The sequence below is a fragment of the Malaclemys terrapin genome, chromosome 9 (genome assembly GCF_027887155.1).
Source record: "Malaclemys terrapin pileata isolate rMalTer1 chromosome 9, rMalTer1.hap1, whole genome shotgun sequence".
Lineage (NCBI taxonomy): Eukaryota > Metazoa > Chordata > Testudines > Emydidae > Malaclemys > Malaclemys terrapin.
Window position 1 is genome coordinate 57,432,209 of NC_071513.1, and position 26,622 is coordinate 57,458,830.

General features: G+C 43.4%; 1 protein-coding gene across 7 annotated transcripts in view; it reads left to right on the plus strand.

Annotated features, from left to right (window-relative positions):
- GIGYF2 (GRB10 interacting GYF protein 2) overlaps positions 1-26,622 on the plus strand; it is a 150,390-nt gene that overhangs the window by 104,785 nt on the left and 18,983 nt on the right. For 6 of the 7 annotated variants that reach the window (XR_008446141.1, XM_054039169.1, XM_054039172.1 and 3 more), the window contains 3 exons: positions 12,112-12,270; positions 14,440-14,676; positions 15,540-15,662. Coding sequence is in view for 6 of the 7 variants with exons in the window: in XM_054039169.1 (XP_053895144.1) it covers positions 12,112-12,270; positions 14,440-14,676; positions 15,540-15,662 (519 nt within the window). In the remaining variant the exon portion in view is untranslated. The remainder of the gene's footprint in view (positions 1-12,111; positions 12,271-14,439; positions 14,677-15,539; positions 15,663-26,622) is intronic. The other variant, XM_054039173.1, reaches the window with a different exon arrangement.

Genomic DNA, 26,622 nt, shown 5'->3' on the forward strand with positions numbered 1-26,622 from the left:
TTAAACTTTTTTTAAATAAGGAAGGGCCTGTCCCCTTCATTTTGAGAGGACAAATAATCTAAATCCGACTGGAAAATAGAGAACTTATCTATTCACTTGCATATTACCTGTAGCCATAAATCAGTCTCAAGACTAAAACCACAAATTAACATCAATTTCTAAAAATGAACCTCAGCTGAATACTGAAATCTTTTTCTTGTGTTCTCCACACAGACCTCTCCAAACTGGCATCAATACTCTTTACAATCAGAGTAGTCTTTTTAATGGTCCATCACTCTGGTAAGAGGAATCAGTGATCTTGGTGTTTTTTTCCATTTTAGAACTGTTCTTTCAGTTCTTCTGAAAAGAGTAGCAGTAGTCAAGAGGATATCAGGAAGAGATGCTTTCTCCATCCAGAGATGAATGGTGTTCACAATGACTTGTCTACATTACTTCAGACAGCAAAAATCCTTTAACCAATTTCAGGTGAGACTAAGGTTCTGTGAATCAAACCATTTTACTGACTGACACACGTAGGTATATCAGCCCTGTTAGGGGTGACAACAGCTCATCACAACAAGCAGTCTGTTCATATCTTTACACATGCATCTAGGGCACCTCTCTGCTTCCCAGCTGGCAATCCTTCTACTCTGTTATCATGTCTCCTCACAGAGTAGATTTTTTTACCTGGTTGTCTCAAGTCTTCATAGCTTAATGGAAGGGATGGACCAGAAGACTATACGAATGCAAGATGAAAAGATTTGCAGTCCGATACAAAAAGGCCCATGTGTTCTCCACAAAGATTGCTATATTCTGTCAGTTTTGGTTATAGACATCAGTAGAAATCTGATGATTTCATTTTGCGGTTACTCTACCCTTTAATGGATATGTTCAAGGTAGACCTCAAACTCTCAAATCCTGGATTAGCCTGAAGGGCTTGATATATTTAAAAAGATCCCCATGTTTATAAGAGATTTAAACTTTGCTCAAATTCATTTTTAAAGATTAAAAATCTAATTATGCACATAGCCTGTATAAACTTATGCTCTTATTTCTGTTCCTTTTCCTCTCATTGAGTCTCATCTTTGATTGTAAACTCTTTGTATTAAAGACCTTGTCCATCTCTGCGTGTATGCTGAGTGAATAGCACAAAGTTCCCTAATCCTTACTTAGATGCTTCTGAGCAATACAATATACTGCAGTGCAAGTAGTAATTCATGTCATACTTACTCTGCTATTAAAAGTGCATTGTGAGCTACCCAATACCTGTGAGCTTAAATGTCATATACAAATGGCAGTTTTTCTGGTGGCAGATTGCTGAGTCAATAAGCGTCAGGTCGTAACAACATAACTTATTCTAAATTCACCATGAGTAAGGTGATGCTGCAGATGCATCTTAAATTCCTACCAAATACATGTTTTGAAGTGGTGGTTAGTCAGCCAGTCATCTTCCCAGCCAATACAGGAAGTATATTAGTGTTGCTAATCTGTACAGGAAGGGTGAATAGGGATGATTTATCTCTTTAGCTCAAAATGGGATGGCGATGGTTTTTTTTTGTTTGTTTTTTATTATTATTTTTTTATTGTATATGAGGAATGAATAGGATGAATTGATCATAGTAGGAGATTGGTATGTGGAGGGGTTAAGTTTCTGGTCTGTTCAGAAAAGAGGGAAAATGTTGGTATAACTGCCCCATAAAAGGTGTGTGGTGCACTGGAGGATTTTCTGTAGGTAAGTCTGGACCATATACAGTAGGTAGGTGGTATACCATAAGGGCTTTTTGCTCATATTAGAATTTTATGTCTTCAAGGAAGAGTGGCGGTAGGAGGATTTCTGGTTTAAAGGCTGGGGCAATGTTTAGGTTGGTTGTGAAATCTTGATTAAAAAATTTCCTCCCTTCCAAATACTTGGATTTTGTTATTTATGGCATTCAAATAAAACTCTTATTGTGAACCATAAATCCATTTTATGAAGGTTTTTTTTGTATTTTACCATTGTTAGTGAATGTGATATTTATGTAGATAGAATCACTTCAGTTTGTAATGGCGAGTAATTGGTAGCATAGTTGGGGACTGAATTTCTGTGGCTGGAAAATGCCAGGGTTGACGTGGCACTCAAGCAGTAGAGAATTGTTTCATACTCATTTTTTGTAATAGATAACTTTTCAGTTGTCCATTCTGTGTAATTCAGTATATCACAAGCACTCTAGTTCTAACCATAGAGCTTGTAGGCCAGGTTGTTTCTGAGATCTACAATGGCAGGAATGGTAAACTTTTGGAAATGAAATGCCAGTCACTTTCTGGCATTATCTCTGAAATGGCCAGTCGTATCCACTTTGGCTTTGCACAGAAACAATCACTTCTGGCAGGACATTACCAATACGGAATTTCACAGAAAATTGTCATTTTTTAATTTGAAGGTGGAAGAGGGAGAGGTATCAAAATTGGTTTTGTAATGGAAAGTGTCTTATGTTGACTACGGAGCTGTTACCATGGCTCCATAATTCTGGAAGTCAGGCAAAATTATGTTTTTTAATCTTTTCACTGGAAAGAAAAATGTTACGTTCATACTTTAAAAAAAAACCAGGCTAATCTTGAAATCTGTTTTCCATCCTGGAAGAAATTCTGGTAACTAATGACAGACTAATCAAAGATAATTAGCACAGATTTATAGAGGAGATAATGCTTAACAAATTAATTAACTTCTTTTGAGGAGGTGACAGTGAGAGCTGAGAAGGGTGAAGCTGTAGACTTATTCTGCATGGACTTCAGGAAGGCTTTTGATACAATACTTCATAAAAGACTAGTATATAAGGTTAGTAAATATACTATTGATGGTGAACTTTAAATTTATTTTATTATAAATTGATTTTATAAGAGATTAAAGAATAGTAGTAAACAGTTGCAGGTTATGTAGGAGGGTATTCCATGGTAATCCATGTTTAATCCAGTCTTGTTTTTTCACTACATTGTACAACAGTGAGCTAAATCATAGATTAATGAGCTGAATCATAGTTTCCCTGAACTGTATCTAAAATTGTCCCGCTTTAAAGTCCCATCTACAAAGGATGAGATCCTAGGCCAATTGAGAAATCTGTAGCCCTTGCTAGTGCCATCTTTAAGCTGTTTTCAGCATTGCAAGTATTGTAAATTTCAAGTATTTTTAGTGAACATTTTACAAAAACTGGTCAATTTACTGCTTCAGTGGGTTCTAGGTTAATCTAAAACCGAACACCCTTCATAAGTATCTTCTCTGGTGCTTTGTCTCATTTTAAACATCTGAAAGGAAACTTGCGCAGCAATGTATGTACATGGTGAGATGCATGAAATTGGGGTGGGATAAAAAGGATAGTGACAGGATCCATATAGATTGGAAAATGACTACTGGTACTTCCTCAATATAGGAACAGTGCAAATTAGAAGGAATAATCATAGCACTTCACATAACAGTGGGTGAGAACAAACCCTGGAATATTATGAACGTTTCTGGGCAACGTATTACTAGAAAAACATTTAAACAAATCAAAAGATATAGAAGAGGTCAAAGTTGATAAACCATCTCTGTATTTAGAGTTTTGAAGTGAAATAAGGAAAATGTGCTTAGTTTTCCTTATAAAAAGAAATTAAACCCTTAAAGCTAAGAGTCTAATGTGACTAGGGGCCACTGCAGGTACAGAGTTCGATTGAAATAAAATTGTCATGCTTCTCAGCTCCTCATCACACCCCATCTATGACTAAAACTGCCAAAGGCCACATCAACTATGTACCAGTTTAACAAAATACGGGTTTTTTTTTTTTTTTTTTTGGGGGGGGGGGGGGTTGTTTGTTTCTTTGTTTTTCCCATTCTGGTTCTCTGCATCATATTTCCAATGTGGAGGTGGTCTGTCAGAAAATAATTTGGTCAGTCATTTACTTGAACTGGCTGCACTGTTACAGAATTGCCTGTGTTTTTATTGGTGATGTAGAAAAATAAATATTTATCTAATCAAGCTCTTTAATTTAATTGAAATTCTGTGACTTCAAAGGAAGTGGTTAGAAAGAACAAAGATGTAGGAGAAACAGATATCTTCTTTATATTTTTTTTTTATTTAAGAGATTTCTTTGGCAAGTAATTTTTTAAGAGCAAACGTTTCCTTTTTCAAGTGGAAAAATGCTTTCAGATAAGTTGGGATATTACAGGAAAGTAGAGAGAATTCAAACTTTTTTCCAGGGTCATTGTTAAAACATTTGTGAAAGAAGTTTTTGAAAAGTTTTCCTGTATTTTTCCATTTGGTGGTTCTCTCTCTCTCTCTCTTTGTTTTATTTTTTGTGTTTAAAAAAAACAAAAAAAAAACAAACACCTCCTGAAAAGGAAAAGGGAGAAAAATGTGCTTAAAATCTCAATTTGAAATTTATCTGAGAGTAATTCTGTTGAAAGTATTAAGAGAAGAGAAAAGGCGATACAGAGGCAAAGATAGAAAGAGTAGATAGGAAAACATACATGAGGAGAATAGGAAAGGTTGGTAAAGTTGGGAAAAAAACATTTGAGATCTGTTGGTATAGCTATGTAGAGATGTATTTTTATATACTGAGTATACCAGTAGTGTTTCTGATCATTTCATTCAAGGGCATTAAATGTGAGGAAGGATCAAAAGCAATCTCACTTGTTTCATGTTTCTATAGACCGCATGTTTTAGAACATTATGAAGAAAATTGAGACCGGTTGTCACTCTGTCACCTTTAATTTTCAGGTGTATAGTCCTGTCAATTTTACTGCTGTTAAAGCTTGTATTGAGGCTTATGAGTCCAACAGCAGCTGTAGATGGTATCAGAACCATTGTACAAAGGAGCTGGATTCCAACACAAAATAGTAAAGCCTGCAATGTGTGTCATGGGTGCTTTCTGAAATCCATGGTAAGGATTTGAGGTCCCAAATACTGTTGAACATGGCAGGGAAATCTTTGTATATGTTTGCCGAGCTTGGAGTAGAGATGACTAGCTTGTAAACCTTTTTCTTGGTAAAAGAGCTCAGCAACCAGACAAGATAAATGTGGACTCTGTCACTGTTTATGTTGGAATTTAAAGCTCCCATAGGTTAGCTGTCAGTGATTATTTGTCCACAAGTTGCCGTCTGACTTGCTTCATGTATGTAGAGGGGAATAATTTAAAATTTTTTCCCTCTGATTTCTTCCTTTCCAGTTTACCTTTTCAGCATTGTATTAAACGTCCCCTTGCAGTTGGAATCCTATTTTTGATGATCAAAAACCTTTTGTAAGGATTAAAAAATCAGTTTGCTCATTTCAGAGAGAAATACAATTCACTGAGATAATGATCAGATTGAAAAATTGTATCCTTTACAGAGTGATAGTACATAGAGCAATACACATAATCCATTATATGGACAAGACTGACTGTGACTCTAACTCTTCCTGTATTTAGTGTTTCATATCATGACGAGTCTTCTAGAAATAGCTATTATGGATAACAAAATTTGGCATAGAAGAAACTTGTACTTAACGGCCAGAAACTACGGCAAAGGTCAAACGTAGACTGGGAGTACAGAAAGTTGAAAAAAAAAAAATTAAGACCTTAAAATCTTTAGCAGTAAAAACTCGGGCTGTCAAGCAATTAAAAAAATTAATTGTGATGTTAAACAATAATAGAATACCATTTATTTAAATATTTTTGGATGTTTTCTACCTTTTCAAATATATTGATTTCAATTACAACACGGAATACAAAGTCTACAGTGCTCACTTTATATTTTTGTATTACAAATATTTGCACTCCAAAAAACAAAAGAAATTGTATTTTTCAATTCACTTTATAAAAATATTGTAGTGCAATCTCTTTATCATGAAAGTTGAACTTACAAATGTAGAATTATGTACAAAAAATAAAACAATGTAAAATTTTAGAGCCTGCAAGTCCACTCAGTCCTCCTCCTTGTTCAGCCAATCGCTCAGATAAACAAGTTTGTTTACATTGCAGGAGAATGCCACTCGCTTCTTGTTTACAATGTCACCTGAAAGTGAGAACAAGTGTTTGCATAGCATGGTTGTAGCCGGCGTTGCAAGATATTTACGTGCCAGATGCGCTGAAGATTCATATGTCCCTTAATGCTTCAACCACCATTCCAGCGGGTACGCATCCATGCTGATAATGGGTTCTGCTTGATAATGATCCAAAGCTGTGCAGACACACATGTTCATTTTCATCATCTGAGTCAAATGCCACCAACAGACGGTTGATTTTCTTTTTTGGTGGTTTGGGTTCTGTAGTTTCTGCATTAAGAGTGTTGCTCTTTTAAGACTTCTGAAAGCGTGCACAACACCTCATCCCTCTGTTTTTTGGAAGGCACTTAAGAGTCTTAAACCTTAGGTCGAGTGCTGTAGCTATCTTTCGAAATCTCACATTGGTACCCTCTTTGTGATTTGTCAAATCTGCAGTGAAAGTGTTCTTAAAACAAACGTGCTAGGTCATCATCCGAGACTCTTATAACATGAAATATGTGGTAGAATGCAGGTAAAACAGAGCAGGGGGACATACAATTCTCCCCCAAGGAGTCGAATCAAATATGTAATTAAAGCATTATTTTTTTTAATGAGTGTTATCAGTATTGAAGTGTGTCCTCTGGAATGGTGGCTGAAGTATGAAGAGGCATACGAATGTTTAGCATATCTGGCACGTAAATATCTTGCAATGCCGGCTACAAAAGTGCCATGCAAACCACTATTCTCACTTTCAGGTGACATTGTAAATCAGAAGTGGCCAGCATTATCTCCTGTAAATGTAAACAAACTTGTTTGTCTTAGCGATTGGCTGAACAAGAAATAGGACCGAGTGGACTTGTAGGCTCTAAAATTTTACATTGTTTTGTTTTTGAGTGCAGTTGTATATTTAAAAAAAGTACGTTTGTAAGTTGCACTTTCATGATAGAGATCGCACCACAGTACTTGTATAAGGTAAATTGAAAAATACTATTTCTTTTGTTTATCATTTTACAGTGCAAATATTTGTAATAAAAGTGATATAAAGTGAGCACTGTACACTTTGTATTCTGTATTGTAATTGAAATCAATATATTTGAAAATGTAGAAGAACATCCACAAATATTTAATACATTTCAATTGGTATTCTATTGTTGGAAAATAATTAATCGTGATTAATCAGCTTTAATTGAACTGTTAATCGTGATTAATTTTTCTGAGTTAATTGCATGAGTTAACTGCACTTAATCAACAGCCCTAATATAAACACTTATTTACTATACAATTACCAATTTTAAATACAGTGAGGGAAGTACTGCAAATTCCAGTAACAGCCAGTGGTAAATGGCAGGTTTTAAAGGGCACCAACACCATATCATCCATTTTTTCCAGAGCATGTGTATGCAATTCCATGATCTTTAATACCTTTACATGAGGAATTGGTACACTTTCAAACCCAGAAATTAAATATTTGAGGCAAGAGTATTGGCTGTTTGTGGAACATTGAACACCAGATAATGCTTTCCTAAAATTTTCGTGGATAAGTGGATTATGAATGTGAGGAATGTGAAACAGGAGGATTACATTTCCGAACAACCATAGATCTGGTCTACACTACAGAGTTAGGTCGACAGAAGGCATCTTACATTGACCTAATTATGTCAATGTCTACACTACAGCCTTGCTCCTGCCAATGTAAGTGCCCTACTACGCTGACATAACTCCACCTCCACGAGAGGCATAAGGCTTGTGTCGGTGTAGTTAGCATGATGCGTGATGCTGGAGCTGTGAAATTGACAAGAAAGGCTGGTAGGCTCCCTTCTGTGAACCCTGCGCCTTGCTCACAGCTACTGCTCGCCCCCCAGCTTCCCACTCCGAGCCAGGCTGCCATCTGGGCTTGGAGCCAGGAGGACTCTCCGCGGGAAGCTCCACCTGGAGCTGGGAGATCTTGCTCTCGGCCCCCCACGCTGCCCATTTTAAGTCAGTGCAAGCGCTCCTGGTGAGGACGCACTGCACCAACAGAAGGAGGGTAGTGCAGATGTGAAAAACAGCAGTAATTACTGTGGTGGCTGTATGTCAACTTAACTTAAGACAACTTAAGTTTGTAGTGTAGACATGCCCATGGTATGTTTGCCTGTCTTTTGGAATACAAAGTAAGGAAAGTAAAAGAATCTTATGTGTGCTGAATTGGAACTCTGAGTTAAGCTCCCTGTATTTCTTTCCTGTTACAACATGCAAATGATGGACTAGTAAACCAGCATCTAGCTTAGAAGTATATAAAAGGGCCTTGGACAGTTACACAAGGATACCTTTTAAATATCCAAATATCAAACCATATTTATCTCCCAAAGAAAAACTTTTTTATATATATATATATATATATATATATATATATATATATATATATATATATATATAATAAAATCTCCATAAATTACCGAGATCCAAAAGGCTCTTGCCTCAGACCCTCTAAAAATGGAAAAGGCCAGTCAGAGTGGTCTGTGTGTGGTGTATGCCTCTGTATTGATCCCCTGTTAAGTCTGTTTGTGTGACTCTGCATATGAAGACCCTGTAAAGGCTGGGAAAGAAACAGCAAGGGAAAAATATCTGAAAAGCTGGGAGATTGCATTATTTTCTCTTGACTATGACCCTGTTTTACTCATCCCATTTAAGATTCTCTTTTAACAGTAACAGAGGGTCCTATGGCACCTTTAAGACTAACAAGTATTGGGAGCATATGCTTTCGTGGGTAAGATGCAAGAAGTGAGGTTCTTACCCACGAAAGCTTATGCTCACAATACTTCTGTTAGTCTTAAAGGTGCCACAGGACCCTTGTTGCTTTTTACAGATTCAGACTAACACGGCTACCCCTCTGATCTTTTAACAGTGGTGTCCAGTTGGTCATACCTAGGCATTCAAACCACCTGGCTCCCAATTTTTTGTGATCTGGATTATTGCTTTCATTTGTTTATAAATCAAACCTACTCATCATTAGCACTCTTAAAAATAGATCAGTTCCCTCCTCACATCCTCCCCTTAATTTTTCAACTGTTCATGATGCAACAGTGTCTCTCCTTTCATACCTGTGGAATGGAAGGAATCGCTCTACTCTTGCTACGTTTGTGCTCTCCTTTCTACAAGGGAAAGTGGGGCAGTGGTATTAATGATTTGCTGACTTGCAAGAGGGACCCAGTGGCCTCCTGTGTCTTTGGTTCATTTTCAGGCAGTGAGTGTTGAGCACCAGTCATAGACTGGGAGATTGTGCCTGACCATAAGTCTGGGCAGGGACATGTTCTGAGATTAAAACTTCGCTTGCATTCCCTGAACAAACAAATTGCAGATTCTGAACCCTTCCCCATAGACCAAAGAGCCACATCAGAAAGGTCAGAAATTGTTTCTAGTCCCTTCCCTCTATCGCGGGGGGCAGGGAAAGTGCTTGTAATTGAAGATCAGGGGAAGGTAGGTTTTTATCAACCATATGAAAAAGGTGCTGCTTCATCCTTCTCCCTTCATTAGTGAAGATATTTTAGTTGTAGGCATGGGCTTCAGAATTGGCCCCAGAGAGTATGCTACATATGCCTGTGGGTCATCCCTAATATGGCGGATCGGCGTTTAAATAAGCAAAAAGAGAAAATGGTCAAAAGGTCACCATTTTTTCTCTTACTAGTTGGAAACCAAAGCCATTCTCCTGGAATAAACACAGTTATGTTAGCTAGGATAATAGAAAGCATATAAACCCTTATGTTTCAGGGCATTTAACTGCTGGGGAATATGAAAAACTTTCCTTTTGGCAGGTTATTCCATAATTGTCCATTATGCAGTTTCCTGTAAGCATCTGTGGTTACCATTGTCCCGGACAGTAAACTGATCCATTGGCTTGATCTGGTATGGCAATTCCTATGTTTATACTTAATTTATGTAGTATATGTATGATGTGGTATAGGATTGTTGATAAGGGCCATGGTTTTAATGTTCCCTTGATTCACCAGAGCCCAAAATTAGTGTGACCTTCAGGGCATGCCGTAAGATTTGTCTCTTTTTGATGTGTTATGATTAAGGCTGTGAGTCTGTCACGAATTCCGTGACTTTCCATGATCTCCATGTCTTTGCTGGCAGCCCCTGAGCCAGCAGCAGCAGTTTGGGTGTGTGGGAGGGCGCTCAGGGCTAGGGGCAGGGTGTTGGGAGTTGCGGGGGGTGCTTACCTCGGGGTGGGGGGCTCCCCGGCTCCCACTGGCATGGCCTCCCTGCAGCTCCTAGGCGTGGCGGAGGGGGTGGAGGTCTCCGTGCTGCCCATAGGCCCCATCCCCGCAGCTCCCATTGGCTGCGGTTCCTGGTCAATGGGAGCTGTGGCAGCCATCACTTGTGGCGGGAGCAGCAAAACCCCTGCCCTGGCCCCTCTGCTGCCTAGAAGCTGCAAGGATGCGGAACGGGGTAGGAAGCACCTGCCAGTTCTTCCAACCCTCGCGTGCCTCTCCCTCCCTCTCTCCCCAGCCCCAGCAGGGGTCCCGGGCCACATGCCGTGGCCTGGCGCCCCCGCCCCCCCCCCCCAGTACCAGCTGGGATCCCAGGCGGCCTGGCCCCCCCACCACACCAGTGAGGTCCCAGGCTACGTTCCGCAGCACCTGCGGTGACCCCAGACCACCCCTCCACCCCCCAGCCAAGTTTTAGTCACGGCAGATATTTTTAGTAAAAGTTGTGGACAGGTCATGGCCCATGAATTAATGTTTACAGCCCGTGACCTGTCCATGACTTTTACTAAAAATACCCATGACTAAAACGTAATCTTGGTTATGATAATATGCTGCTGCTATCTAGCGAATTGATAATAAACACTGAAATTAATCTGTTAAGAGCAAGAAAATATATATATAATAATGCCTGTTTTAAAAAAAAAAAAATGTTAAAAATCTGCTCACCCAAGATGTGAGAAATTTTGAGCAGAGCAAGTGGACTGATTCAGGAAGGGGAAGGAAAAAGGAAAACTTCCCAAGCACCACTTGGGGACATAGAACTTGACTGAGCATGGGGCAGAGTTGATTAATGTTGGGGGAGTGAAAATGTTTTGACATAAATTGTGTGGCATTGGGGTTGTGGCCTAGAGGGTCTGACAGAGCAGGTACTTTTCACCCAGGCTTGCAAGTTAAATCTTCGGATGAGCAGATGTTCAGGAATATTTCGAGCCCTGTTTAAACTGGTACTACTCATATCTTGAAATTCCAAATGGTTCTAAAGATTAAATAATGGTCCTGATTTTGAAAAGAGAGGAACAGTTAGAAAGAGAGAATCTTAATCATATTCTCTTCACACATGGATACTTGCTGGCATCAGATGTTCAAAAATTAATGCATGATAAATATTAAACACCCCACTTTGGGGGAAACCAAGTCCTGTCTCCCCCTCCTACAAAGGAGATAAGAAGTTACCACTACCCAAGGGAGGAGAACAGCCACCACACAGTTGAGAAGTCCCATCTTGTCTTCTGTAATTGGGAGTTGATAGAAAAATTGCTGCTGCTGCCTTAAAAAGAGAATTCCAAAAAACTTCCTTTCTCTCTCATACTTTACAGGTAATGTTGCCCCTCAGTGCACTAGGCTTCTGCAACTAGATATACCTGTATCTTGCAAGCTCTGTAGTTTCAGTTTTGTAGTGCACCTTGAGTTATAAATAACTTGGAAACTCCAGAATGTAGCTGAGAAGCAGTAGTGATGATATCCTCCAAAGAGGTTTCTACATGCTGTTGGCACTTGAAGGATAGTGATTTCTGAGCTACTTCTCTTTTCCTTAAGATCTGTATATAAGGAAGAGATTCAGATCTTGTGCACTGGAAATAGAAGAGTCTTGGTGGTTCTCTGCTCTTTTCTGCCTTCCCCCATATTGAAGCAAAATATTGTCAGATATTGATTTTAGATACTCTTCCATTCCAACCTAGAAACAACCAAAGTTTTCATAAATACTCACCTGTCTCGGGGATGCATGTCTTACCACAATATTTGTTAACCCATGGTTTTGTATTATTGGGATTCTAGGATTTTATAATATGCTGTGTGTTAACAGAAACCAAAAATTTGGGTGCCCAGGGTTTCCCTGAGACAACTCCTGTGGCCAGACCACTATGTGTTCTGTCTAGTGAATTGATGTATATCACTTTTGTTCCGATCTTCAGGAAGAAGCCCTGAGGCGGCAGAGAGAGCAGGAAATTGCACTAAGACGACAGCGGGAGGAAGAGGAACGACAACAACAGGAGGAAGCACTTAGAAGATTGGAAGAGAGGAGAAGAGAAGAAGAGGAAAGACGACAGCGAGAAGAGTTGCTTCGTAAACAGGTGAAAATGAGTGCAAGGGATTTACCATGCTCAGGCATGGGAGATGCTGGAACTGAGTGAACACGGAGACTTAATAGTAATACCAGCTGAGGAGAGGATGATCCTTTCTGATCAGGATGGGAATCTGGTAGTGGAACTGCATATGGGCAGAATTAAACTGAATGAACATAGATTACATTTTCCTTTCAACCTGGTAATAAGGATGAGCAAACTTGGTGCCATGGGAAGCCATCACAACTTTATTATTGAGAAAGCGGAGTAGGTAGTAGAGTAGGTAGTAGTTCACACTCATCAGTGGAGCGCCTTCTTGCACCATGCCATGTTGCAAGGGGAGTTGTTTCCATTGCCCCCTGCAGGCCATCTGTCTTTGCATGCCACTCAGTTCTGATTGAGAAGTAGCTAGTTCAGACCCCTTCCAGGGTATCAAAATGTCCAAGTGTAGTTCAGAATCCCAAATAATCAACTTATCTTCTGGGCCTGGTTCTCAACCTTTTCCTAGCATTCCGCTGCCTTTCACTGTCTCCTGTATCAAGCTCTGCCTCTTTTCCCCAAGGACTTCAGCAGTTTACCTCAGGAGTCTCCCTGCTCCTTACACTCTCTCTCTCTCTCTCTCTCTCTCTCTCTCTCTCTCTCTCTCTCTCTCTCTTCCCCCCCCTCCTCCCCCCAGACTTGCTCCCTGTGAGCCTCTTCCAGCCTGACTTCGCTAAGCCTCTCCCAGAGAGGAAACTCTCCTGGGTCTCCTCTCCTGCATTCACAGATCTGTTTAGATAGTCCTCTCTCTGATCTTCTGCATCTTGATCAGTCATCAAATCACTATCACACTCAGCTCAGTGGGAATAGTTTAAGGGGCCAGCCAGCCTGTGACAGAGCTATATTTGTTGAATGTTTTACTTTCCATTACACATTTGACTGTGGATCCAGAATATGTTGTGGCCTAAGCTTTCCAGTCTGTGGTAATTAATTTAAAAAGAGGGGCAAAATGCATATAATACTCTACTATGATAGTGTAAAATATTTACTCTGTAAGATGTAATGTTTTGGACATTACTACAGAATTACTCAAAAAGAAGAACAGGCGTACTTGTGGCACCTTAGAGACTAACAAATTTATTAGAGCATAAGCTTTCGTGGACTTTGTTAGTCTCTAAGGTGCCACAAGTACTCCTGTTCTTCTTTTTGCGGATACAGACTAACACGGCTGCTACTCTGAAACCTACAGAATTACTGTATCATCCTTGACTCTTCTCCCACATTGCCTATGTTTGCCAGTCTGCCTGATTCCACTCTGTGAAGTCTGCACCTGCTTGAAAACCTCATCCGTGCTCCTTCATATCTTCTTGCCTTGGCTACTGGAACTTCCTTTTTTTGTGGCCTCCTAAATTCTAGCTTTATAGATTCCATTAGGTGCCAACTCCTCCTGCCAGCTCTCTTTTTTTGAAAACTGTCTTCATCACACCTGTCCCCAAACAACTTCATTGTCTCCACATTAGCTTCAGAATCCACTTTAAAGTTGCCCACTGTTAAAATTCATAACTTCATGTCAGTGTCTTTGTTCCTCTTCCTACTCTAGCAGTTCATCTAGCAATACTTCCTTCCTTATTCCACCACATAATCTTGGGCTTGTTGGCATAAGAGCTTTCTCCTTTGCTGTTCTAGCAGTGTGAAATAGCCAAATCTTATCTTTTGAGCTTTAATTTCCCTCCCCCTCATTTCTAATCTGATCTGGAAATCTTATCTCCCTTTTTTATTCTACTTTTCCTCATTTCATGGGTTGAAATCTGGCAGCAGCGCTTCACTGTCAGAGCTAGTAACAAGTAATAGAGGTGCACAGTAATAATGTGAATAAAAATCCCAGGGAAAAGATGGGGCAGTATTTGGGTTTTTCTCTGTCCTGTCTGACCTGTAGCTAGCCTTCACCTTAAGGAAAGCTTCCCCTTCTAATCCAGGATGCATTGTGAAACCTTTATTTTGAAGGACAATAGACCAAATTATTTTCTCAGCCTGAAAAGGATCAAGATGAATAAATGTGTTCTTTACTGACCACATTTGTACAATTAAATAAAAAGCTTCCGTCTGTTCTGTCAGGTCTTTTAAGCATCACGTGTCATGAAGTAATTTAGATCTTCTAAGTCCTCTTAGAGACTTTACTGTTCTTTGTATCCTGGGAAGGAAGAGGAGGCTGCCAAATGGGCACGTGAAGAGGAGGAGGCCCAGCGTCGACTAGAGGAAAACCGGTTGCACATGGAAGAGGAGGCAGCCAGACTACGGCTCGAAGAGGAAGAGCGAAAGCGCAAGGAGCTGGAACTCCAGCGCCAGAAGGAATTATTAAGACAAAGGCAGCAGCAACAGGAGGCTCTGCGCCGGTTGCAGCAGCAGCAGCAGCAGCAGCAACTTGCACAGATGAAGGTAATCCTCTTCAACAGTCAAGTATCCGAGGGGTAGCCGTGTTAGTCTGAATCTGTAAAAAGCAACAGAGGGTCCTGTGGCACCTTTAAGACTAACAGAAGTATTGGGAGCATAAGCTTTCGTGGGTAAGAACCTCACTTCTTCAGATGCAAGCAAGACAGGTTAAGTTCCTTTCCCACTCACCTAATATGTGCAGTTAAAACATCACCATAGTGTAGGACCAATGGAACTAGCTTTGAAGGCGTCTAGTTAATTGGATCGAATCAAGAGAAAGGGAACTGAGTGGTGGAACTGTATGATGAGGAAGGAGAAGGGAAAGCAAAGAGTTGTTGGGGAGGAAGAGATGCTCGATATCTGGGGAAGGATGAGAGAAACAAGTCTTTTTTTAATTCCCCCTTTTTGTCGTTCTTAATTTGAAAAACATTTATACAGTTTGGTTTTCGGTTGTTTTAGTAGCCTCCAGTGTGAGGTAACTAAGCCTTAAATATGCTTCAAGTAAATACCATGCTGTCTTTGAGGAAAAAATTGATCAAAGTGTATTATGCATTGTAACTATCTTTTTATTCAGCAAATATACACATGTTTTGGTCCCCAAAGTTGTTGCCATTTTTTTGAATAACAGTTTGTATCCTGTTATGTAGTTGTTCATTGGACACAGCAGGCCTTTACACTGCCTTGCAGCTGAGGGCACATGTAACAAAAATATGACTGCACTGAAAAACTGATACCTTTAAACCAGACCTGTGGGTATCTTGTAGTATCTCTTCTATTCAGTGGGATCAAAAGATTTGTCCATATGTTTGCTGTTTCAGTAGTGTTCACTTCTGAGAATTTGTAACTATTATTTCCTACTTTTTTCCCAGCTCCCTTCTTCTTCAACATGGGGCCAGCAATCCAGCTCAGGAGCGTGTCAGTCCCAGACCACATTATCACTGGCAGAAATCCAAAAGCTTGAAGAAGAGCGAGAACGTCAGCTTCGAGAGGAGGTAAATTCAGTTGAAGTAGGTTTGAGGTCTGTAAGCTGTATGTTGGAGTAAAATTGGCTGTGTTTCTACTTAGCTGTTTATTAAGTGATTAAATATAAAAGAACAAACAGGAATAAGCAAACTTTTAAATAAGATCAAGTCATCTGGGCTGTTTTATCTTTCTGGCGAAGAACCCCAGGTACTCATTTGACACTACTGAACTAATTTAACCTGTAGCCTAAACTGTATTTAAATGCAGATTTCCAGAAAGGAGGAAATATGATTTCCTTTTGTTGTGTAATCCCAGCAATATATTAGGGATATGTGTTATGGGGACATTCAGAACTTGAATAACAGGTGCATTGGTAAATTCTTGTTGACACTTAGTACTGGAACACAGAAGATCAGGGTGAGATGCATTTGCAAAACTATATTAAATGAGTGTTGGGGAAATGAAATTGTAAGAGAACACAGCAAATCTTTGTAATATAGAAAAAATGTAGGGATCGAGATGATGGACACTTTATAAAGCTACTCTTGGGGTGCTTCTTGAGAGCTGTTGATCTTACATTATTCTTGTTATTGACCACCAGCAATTTTTGTTCTATTTGGTTTTTGGTGGTTTTTCTTTTGCATATGGAAGAAGAACATTAAAGTAATAGAATAACTCTCCTGATTGGTGGCTAGGCTGACTAGCCCCTAGATCTTCTTTGGCCTAGATTGATTTCACTTGCCATGGCTAAAGACAGCGGAGTCTTGGCAATATTATCAGCTATGCCATCTACATTAAACCCTAGGTATGATGTCTCTAAATACCAGTTGAGGAAAAAGCTTGCTTAGCTATCCCATAGAAGAGCATGCAACAGCTAGAAGCAAATCTTTCTGAACAGGCTGCAAATGTGTGTGTGGTACAGTACCAAAATATGGGTAGAGCTGTTGTGGATCTTACCTACAACTATTGCTCTTAAAATACATCTGCACAACCTGCAGCAGCGAGCCAAGAGATGACCCATGTCTGTCAATAGTGTGGGAGGGGAGGTGGCAGAGTGAGGGCAGCTGGCTTCAGTACAAGCCAATCAGCAAGTCTGGGGAAGAGGGCACATGGTCCTACATTCCCCCCCCAGTCCCTCCACGTGTTGCTTGTGAGCAAGCCTCCGGGGAGGGAATGGGCTTTCAGAGCCTGAGCCGCAACTTCAAAGCTCAGTCTACTCGTCTGTTTTTAGAGAACTAGTATGAGCCTTGGACGTCGACCTGGACTGCAAGGCTCACTGCCATAGATTATGTATTTATTTTTTTGTTAATTTAGACAGGTTTGGGTCCCGATGCTTATTTCTGTTTTTACAAAAGGATTTTCTTTGAGCCATAAATTCTTATTTATGTCTGATGTCCAGAAGCTCAACATAGCAGGTGTTTTTTATTGTAGAAACAAGTTCAGAGTGTAGAACTTGTTTTTCCCTATGGGTGTCATTAAATTCCCAGGAAGTTCTGATACTGATGAAATTTTGATAGTTTTCCAAATAATAAATGCATGAGAGTTTGAAAAATCCTACACCAAAATATGTGGATTTACATTCAGAAACTGGCATAGAAGATGAGCACAGTAGAAATTTGGAGCAGATGACAGTTTGAGATGTGAATATTGTAACTACTGTAAAACTTTAATCAGAGCATCCCGGGAGGTCTTATAAATGTCCTGTATATTTACTTGTCCAGTTAAAAAGTTTAAGAACTCATACTGCAAATATTGGGTCTCATGGCCACAGTTGTGTTCATGGTACAGTATCCATAATATCTGAAGAAGAGCTCTGTGTAAGCTTGGTGCTCTCACTAGCAGAAGTTGGTCCAATAAAAGATATTACCTCACCCACCTTGTCTCTAACATTCTGGGACTAACATTCTGGGACTGACATAGCTACAACAACACTGCATACAATCAGTTATCAAGATTAGGAACTGGGCAATTTCCCACTTAACACTTCTAGTTGTCCACTATCTGACAGAGAGAATGAAACAAGAGCTTGTACTTAAAATGCCTCTTTATCAGAGGGAAGGCAACCACACTGGCAGGTAACCTCTATCAGTTATTTAAAAAAAAAAAAAAAAAAAACAGCCCTCTCCTTTTCAAGTAGTTTCTGGATTAGGGAACAGTTCATCACATGTCTCTTTACTGCATTCCCGAACACAAATTTAACAGTAACTTAAACATGAATCTCAAAGAAGATGCATATTTTTGCCTTTGCGCTACTGTTAACCTGGGTAAGAGGTTCAACCAAACAATTCTAAAGTAGGATTTAGATCTTCAGTTATTTATTTATTAAAGAATGTCAATCTAGTTCAAAATTGCCCAGGTCCTAACCATAGCCAAGCTATGCCACTGACACATGTAAGGCTATCACACGTTAAACCCAAAACAAAATATACAGCTGATAATTTTGACACTGTTTGAATTTCTCTGAAATTTCATTAGTACCATAAATTCTTATGACACTTTAACCAGAAGTTCAGATAATGGCAGATTCTTTAGTTTTCATGCCAGTTCAAAGCTGCTGCCCCCTTTTGTCCAAGAAGCTGTCAGTTCTTTTGATTACAAAAATCAAAGATATATTTGAGAGACATAGATGATATTTTCATCCTCTGACTAGACAGCTTTAAACTCCCTCGTAGATTTCCACCACCACTTCAGCAACCACCACCCATCCATTAAACTTTCTCTGGAACACTCCCACACTAGCATTAACTTCCTGGACACCACAATCCGCTTCAGCAATGGAACTCTACAGACAACTATACACAAGAAATCCACAGATCACCACACCTGCCTTTATAGATCCAGTAACCACCCTAAGCACAGCAAGGAATCTGTTATCTACAGCCAGGCACTCATAGACCACAGAATATGCTCAGAGGAGGAAGTCCAGGATATACACCTTAACACACACACAACCACCTTCCCCAAACAAGGACACTTACTCAGAGAAGTAAATTGCAACAGAAATAAACCCCCCTCCGACTGAACACCCCTAGTTGTCACCTACCACCCCCCACTGAAACCCATACGGAGTATCATCAAACAATACAACCCATACTGGATGGCAACCCCATCCTGAAAGAGATCATTCTTGAATCCCCTTTTCAGGCCTTCAGAAAACCCCCCAACCTCTGTAAGCTCCCCCACAGACCAGGACACACCAACTCAAAGCAGCCTCAGACCCTGCCAGAACAATACATGTAAAACCTGCAGGCACTGCTACAATGATCAACACCCCTCACAACACACCGTTCAGGATCAATGGGTCCTATGCATGCCTGTCACAATATGTGGTGGATCTCATCCAGTTCATTAAACGCCCCATAGCAACTGTGAGGATGAAACCAGAGAATCACTATGCTATCAAATGAACTCACACAGGAAAATAAGACAAAAATACCATATCACCTGTGGGTGAACACTTTTTCACAAAGCGATCAGTATATCTGACCTATCAGTCCTCCATCCTTAGAGGAAACCTACACAACACTTTCAAAATATAAGCCTGGGAGCTTAAATTCATAACTTTGCAGGACACTAAAAATCACAGTCTTAATAAAGAAACTGAATTTATGGCTTGCTACAACAATCTTTGTCCTGTGATTACGGTGGTGGTAACACACCATTTCACCTTGAATGGTCCCTTAGTTTAGCGTAAGTAGTTGTCACATATTTTAATCTGTTCAATCTTATATTTAGCTGTGACACTTGGTGCCTTTCCCAGACGCTCTGTTTAGCTCAAAAGCTTGTCTCTCACCAACAGAAGTTGGTCCAGTAAAAGATATTACCTCACCCACTTTGTCTCTCTAATATCCTGGGTCTGAAATGGCTATAACAACATTGCATACAAAAACCTATGTGACTTTTAGGCTAAACCAGGGATAGGCAACCTTTCAGAAGTGGTGTGCCGAGTCTTCATTTACTCACTTTAATTTAAGGTTTCGCGTGCCGGTAATACATGTTAATGTTTTTTAGAAGGTCTCTCTCTATAAGTCTATATTGTATAACTAAACTATTGTTGTATGTAAAGTAAACAATGTTTTCAAAATGTTTTTAAGAAGCTTCCTTTAAAATTAAATTAAAATGCTGATCTTACGCCGCCAACCTGGGGATCTGTTCACCTAGGGGCAACTCAAGGTCAGAGCAGAGGGCTGGAGTGTGTGTGGAGGTGCAGGGCAGAGGGCTGGGGTGCTCGGCTCGTGGGGGTGCTCCTAGCCCCCTGCCCTGAGCAGCTCATGGCAGGGGGCTGGGAGGGATATGCCCTGTTCCACCCCCTTCCCCAAGGCCCGTCCCTACCTCTCTCTGCCTCCTCTACAGAGCAGCGAGCATGCTGCCGCTCGGCTCTGCTCTGCTCCGTTGCCGGCAGGGAGAGGGAGGAGGAGGAGGGGCCGGAATGCACCACGTTGTGGGAAGAAACAAGGGGTGGGGGGGAGCGTGGCTGCCGCAGGACCAAGCTTCTGCCTACTGCCCCTGCAGGGGAGAGCGGTGGGTGGGGAGGCTGAGTGGGGCGGGGGGCCAGGACACCCCCCACCACCACCACTGTCCCCTGCAGGAGCGGGAGGCAGAAGCTTGGTCCTGCGGCAGCCAAGCTTCCCTCCTCCCCCTTCTTCCCCCAGCATGGCCCTTTCCGGCCCCTCTTCCTCCTCCTCCTCCTCCTCCTTCTCTCAGTGGGCAGGCAGCGTGCCACTCAAAATTGGCTCGCGTGCCGTGTTTGGTTGCTGACCCCTGGGCTAAACTCTTGGAAATGCTCAGTTTTTGGAGTAACTTTATTGCAGGGAAACAGTGTTTCTACAAACAGTACTAAGCTTAGTGTAATGTGTTTCTTCAGCCTCAGTGCTCTCAATTATTGATTTGTCTAACTTCTGGACAACTAAAACTAAACTTGTTGGTAAAATGTAAGTACACATACAGTTTAGTCATTCAGAGAGTTTTAACTCAGAGCTTGTCTCCACTTACTGTGGATTGACGCTGCAGCAATTGATCCACTGGGGGTCGATTTAACAGGTCTAGTGAAGACCCACTGATTGCTCTCCTATGGACTCCGGTACTCCTCCGGAACGAGAAGAATAAGGTAAGTCAACTGGAGAGTTTCTCCCATCGACCCAGCAAGGTGTAGACACTGTGATAAGTCGACCTAAGGTACGTCGACTCCAGCTACGTTATTCACTTAGCTGTAGTTGCATAACTTAGGTCGATTTAGCCCCATAGTGTAACCTGCCCTCAGATATATAGTTTCCAAGAAGCATTTAGCTTATCATAGTCAAGTCGCCACTTGAATAAACAATACATATATGAAAATCGTTTGTCTGCTTATCAGTTGGAACACATGTGAAGATAGTTTCTCCAGCTCAGCTTCACAGTTGCAATGACTGGTTTCTCAACATAGTCCATTTGCTTGTTTCACTCAAGGTGTTAGGATGACTGCATTCCTATTCTTTTCTGGATTTTGCAGTGGTCTCTTTAGATAGGACTTGAGGAGTTAATAGGGAGCCTATTGGTGACATGACTCCAGTTACTACGAAGCGGTGCTCTTGCTGGCCAGGTGATTACAGTCCTGCTCACATCTCTCTCCAGATGTTTTGGGTTCAGGGAACAACATATTGAACAACACTAGACATTTTATCCTTTTCTGCTTGGTGGCGCAGCCCAGTTCATATTTATTGACAAAATTAATGAGGGCCAATCAGAAAATGAGTCATGCTGTGGGTGAAGATTTGAAATATCTAACCAGGACATGAGTTGTCTCTACATATCGAGTGAGAAGAAAAGATGTTTATGGCTTCTTGCAACTTTGTGTCTGGAAAATTCAGATATTTTTGTACAAAACATCTTGTGCCATACTAGTTTGTGTAAGACCTATTGGACCATAGGATGAACACCTGCTGGCTTACCTCTGGCCAGTAATCTCCTTCTGCAAGTTATTTTGTAACCCCTTTATTGGTGTGATCATTTGGTCCACTTTGACTCCATGCTCTTTTGACTAGTACTGTTAGTTTTCTGCAAAAATGTCCATTTTGAAGTTAGTCTTTCTTTATGTAAAGTCCCTTCACGCTGCTGGTTGGTTCTGCTTCCGCTTAGTAGTTTATCATGTAGCAGTATAAAGAGATTTGACTCGTGTGTATGGTCCATCTCCTGTTGGATATAACCGTTAGTGAGATCATACAAAACAGCTGTACATACCTTTTGTACAATTACTTGATTATTCCCTACACTTCAGTGATAAGGTTAGTGGGATCGCTTCATACGTGAAAATCTGTGCAGTCGCCAGTCATACCCCATTATATGCCGTGTTGGTCCCAGGATATCAGAGAGACATGGTGGGTGAAGTAATATCTTTTATTAGACCAACTTCTGTTGGTGAAAAAGTCAAGCTTAAGTTGGTCCAATAAAAAATATTACCTCACCCACCTTGTCTCAGTCATACAGTTAATCAGTCTTTAATGGTCATTTAGCATTTTTTTGGTTGATTTGCCTTAAACATATACACTTCTCATTGGCTTTTCAACGTACCATTTAAATGTATCAGCTTCTTTAATACAAAACAAATACCTTTATATACTTTTTTTTTAAAAGTAGTTCTTCTCATGTGTATTCCACAGTGGTATGCGTGCTCACCACATGCACTGGTGCTGGAACTTTTTCCCTCAGCAGTACCCATAGAGGGAGTGCTGCTGCGACCCCTGGAGTGGCCCCTCTATAGCACACTATAAGGGGAGCCGCGCGCTCCCGCCACCCTCAGTTCCTTCTTGCCGCCAGTGACTGTGCATCGGAACTACTCGCTCCAGCTTTGCTGCAGCTCGTCCCAGAACTCGTTCGTTGTCGTACTACCTGTATTAGTTAGTTCATTTAAAAGTTCCAGTTTTGTTAGTGTTCAGGCCGGGGCATGCCCCGGGCCCCAGGATTTAAATCGTGCGAGTATTGCAGGCGTTTGATGCCCAGAAGTGACCCGCACACCGACTGTCTCCGCTGCCTGGGCAAATCTCACATCAGTGACCGCTGTAAAATCTGCAGGTCCTTTAAACCCAGGACAAAAAAAGAGAGAGACATTAGACTTCGGGCCCTTCTCATGGAGTCAGCACTGGCTCCAACCCCGGTACGCCAAGCGGAATCGGCACCGGGCACTTTGTCTTTGGTGCATGGCGATCTCACGGCACCTTCGGGTGGCTGGCACCGCTCTCCGTCGAAAAAGCAGAAGAAGGCTCCGTCTTCTCAGAAGCGTCGAGAGAAGGCACGGGGTGAGGCTAGACCCGCATCGGGCAGCCCCAGTTCCCCCCCCTCGGGCTCGAGAGCTCCGACTCAGGTTGAGCAGAGCAGCCCGGTTGCATCGACTCAGATCTCTCTGGCTGAAGTCCGGATGCCTTCGACACCGGAGGTCCTGCAGGCAGCCAAAGACATTATGACTCTGCAGGTTCCCGGGGCACCGCCGGCTCCTGGACCCCACTCTAGAGGTAAGCTGTTGCTGGGCTCTCGACAGCTGACACCAACCCAACACAGATCCCGGTCAAGGGCCCACTCTCGAGCCCGCTCGCCACTCAGTGTCATGTCAGGACACAGCCTCCGCTCTCATTGCCCTCCAGGTTGTCTGGTCGGGTGCTGTCGGATCAGAGTTCCAGGCACCGCTCCATGCAGAGTACAGAGTATTGGCAGGACAGGCGCCGACGCCGCAGTCACTCCCACTCTCGGTGGAGCTACTGGAGCCGCTCCTGGCACGGACGCAGTCGCCAGTCATTCTCCAGCTCTTGTGTGTCGAGGCACCATGCCCATGACTCTCGACGGGGATTGCTAGCTCCACATCATTGCGGATCCAGGCGTTGAAGCGTCTTGAGGAGTAGCAGCTCGAGGCGGCACCGTTCCTTGACGTTGGAGTCCCGGTCCCGTGGCAGATGATGTTCTCGGCACCATCGCGCATACCGCTTGCACAGCACCAATCGGTCATTGGTAACCTCAACTTACACGCAGCGCCCTATGACCCAGCCGGGCCAACCTGACCAGCTGGTGCCGCTGGTGCCGCACCAGAGTCAATGGCCAGGGCCCCCGTGGCAAAGCCAGTGGTGCCAGTGGACCCCCTGGCGTCCTGTGCACGCCCAGCAAGGCCCTCAGTCAATAGCAGGAACATCGGAGGCTCCTTCAGCCGCACTATCCGGACCTCCAAGGGATAGATCGGTGGGTCACGGTTCCTCAGCACCGCACGAGGAGTCCGATCAGGGGGTGGATTCCGTGGCACCAGCCAACGTGCAGAGCCCGATACCGGCCCCCTCCCCCGCATCAGATCACAAGATCGCAACCTGCCCCCCTCCATACCGCAGGAGGACTTCAGGGCTCATCAGGAGCTACTAAAGTGAGTAGCATCCAGTCTCCATCTCCAAGCTGAGGAGATGGAGGGACCCTCGGACTCGCTGTTCAATGTTCTCTCATCCTCTGCACCGGGGGGAGTGGCCCTCCCGCTCCACGAAGGGGTCGCTAACATCTCGAATGCCCTCTGGCAAACGCCAGCCTCCCTTGCCCCAATATCGAAAAAGGCAGAGCACAAATACTTCATGCCCACGAAAGGGCACGAATACCTTTATACCCACCCAGCCCCCAACTCCCTAGTGGTAGAGTCCGTAAATCACAGGGAAAGACAAGGCCAACCGGGATCCGCACCCAAGAATAAAGACTCCAAAAGACTGGACTCATTTGGCAGGAAGCTTTATTCGTCCGCCAGCTTCCAGCTCCGGGTGGCCAACCACCAGGCCCTCCTCAGACTTGTGGGGGTCACTGCCGAGATTTGAGCCCTCCTTTCCAGAGCGTGAAAGGAAGGATTTTTAAGGCGCTGGTGGAGGAGGGCGCCGCCGCCGCAAAGGCTGCTCTGCAGGCGGCGTCAGATGCAGCTGACATGGCTGCTCGGTCCATGGCCTCGGCCATGTCCATGCGCAGGGCGTCGTGGCTACTGCTGTCTTGGCGCTCCGCAGAGGCGCAGTCTGTGATGCAGGAGCTTCCTTTTGATGGCAAGGACCTGTTCGCAGAACAGACAGATGTGAGACTCCATGACATAAAGGACTTATGTACCACCCTTCAGCCCCTCGGCCTCTACGTCCCGCCCAAGGAGAAGCCTAAGACGCAAGCCTCCGTTCCTGCACCCCAGCGGAGATATGAGCCCGCCTACAAGAGGTACAAAACCCAAAAGAGGCGACCTCAGAGGCAATATTGCTCTGCCCCACAGCCTGGGCCCTCCAGGGGCAAGCAGCAGGGCAAGAGGCAGTTTTGACTGGTTGCAGGAGGGTACCCGGGGGACCCCCGAGAGAACCCTCATACCAATAAAGTTTGCTTTCAGCAACTACTTCTCTGCGTTCCTTACGGAATGGTCCTGGATAACATCGGACCAGTGGGTCCTCAACACCATTTCCCAGGGTTATACACTACAATTTGTCTCGCCCCAACCCTCCCTCACCCGGATGGCAGGGGGGACCCGTCACATTTACCCATGCTACAGCAGGAAGTGGGTCAGCTCCTCAGCTTAGGAACCGTGGAGAAGATTCCGGGGGAAAGGGTTTTACTCCCGCTATTTCCTGATCCCCAAAGCAAAAGGGAGGCTCAGACCTATCCTGGATCTGCAAGGCCTCAATCAGTTCATGGCAAAATCCTGATTCCGCATGGTCTCTGTGGCATGCATCATACCCTGGCAACTGGTATGCGGCCCTGGACCTTCAGGACGCATACTTCCATATCTATATATTTGAGGGGCACAGACGCTTCCTGGTGGGGCAGGACCACTACCAATTTATGGTCCTTCTCTTCGGCCTGTCCACCGCGCCCAGGGTATTCACAAAGTGTACGGCGGTGGTGGCGGCCTACCTCAGACGCCAAGGCGTACAGATATTCCCCTTCCTCGACGACTGGCTGCTCAAGGACACCTTGCAGTCCCAGGTGCAGAACCACGTGGACCTGCTCTTGGCTACGTGTGCCAACTTAGGTCTTCTAGTAACTGAGGCCAAGTCGACACTGGTTCCGGTGCAGCGCATAGAATTCATAGGTGCCCTCCTGGATGCCTCCAAGGCCACAGCCTCCCTTCCCCTGGACAGCTTCCAGACCCTGAAGGGGCTAATAGCCTCGGTCACAGAGTTCCCTGTTACCACGGCCAGGGCATGCCTGCGGCTCCTGGGCCACGTGGTGGTGTGCACGTACGTGGTCTGCCACGCCAGGCTTTAGATGAGGCCCCTCCAACTCTGGTTGGCCTCAGAGATCTCCCAGGCCCGGGACAAACTGGACAAAGTCCTCTCAGTACCAGCACAGGTAATCACCAAGCTACAATGGTGGTCCTGCCAGTCCAATATGCTCCAGGGAATTCCCTTCCAGGACCCGACCCCATCACTAGACGTAGTGTCCGACGCGTCGGACCTGGGCTGAGGGGCTCACACACCCAAGGGATGTGGTCAGCCGCGGAGCTGTCCCTTCACATAAATGTCAGGGAACTCAGGGCGATACGCTTAGCCTGTGTAGTGTTCAGCTCACAGCTGCGCGGCAAGGTGGTCAGAGTACTCACGGACAACACCGCCACGATGTTTTACATCAACAGGCAAGGCTGGACGAGGTCCTCGGCCCTCTGCCTGGAAGCCCTCAGCCTCTGGGAGTTCTGTATAGCCCACAACATCTCCCTGAAGGCTTTCCACCTGCCAGGCGTCGTCAACACTCAGGCCGATCGCTTGAGTAGGGTTTTCTCCTCCCAATGCAAGTGGTCGCTCCACTCAGAGGTCACTCAGCAGCTCTTCCAAGCGTGGGGCACTCCCCAAGTAGACTTGTGACCCGACAGAACCACCGTTGCCACAGGTTCTGTTCCAGAGGGGGGGTGGGGAGGAACGTGATCTCAGATGCCTTCCTCCTATCATGGTCGGGTCGACTCCTTTACGCCTTTCCCCTGTTTCCCCTCATTGCCAAGGTCCTGGAGAAAGTGAAAACGGACAAGGCGTGCGTCGT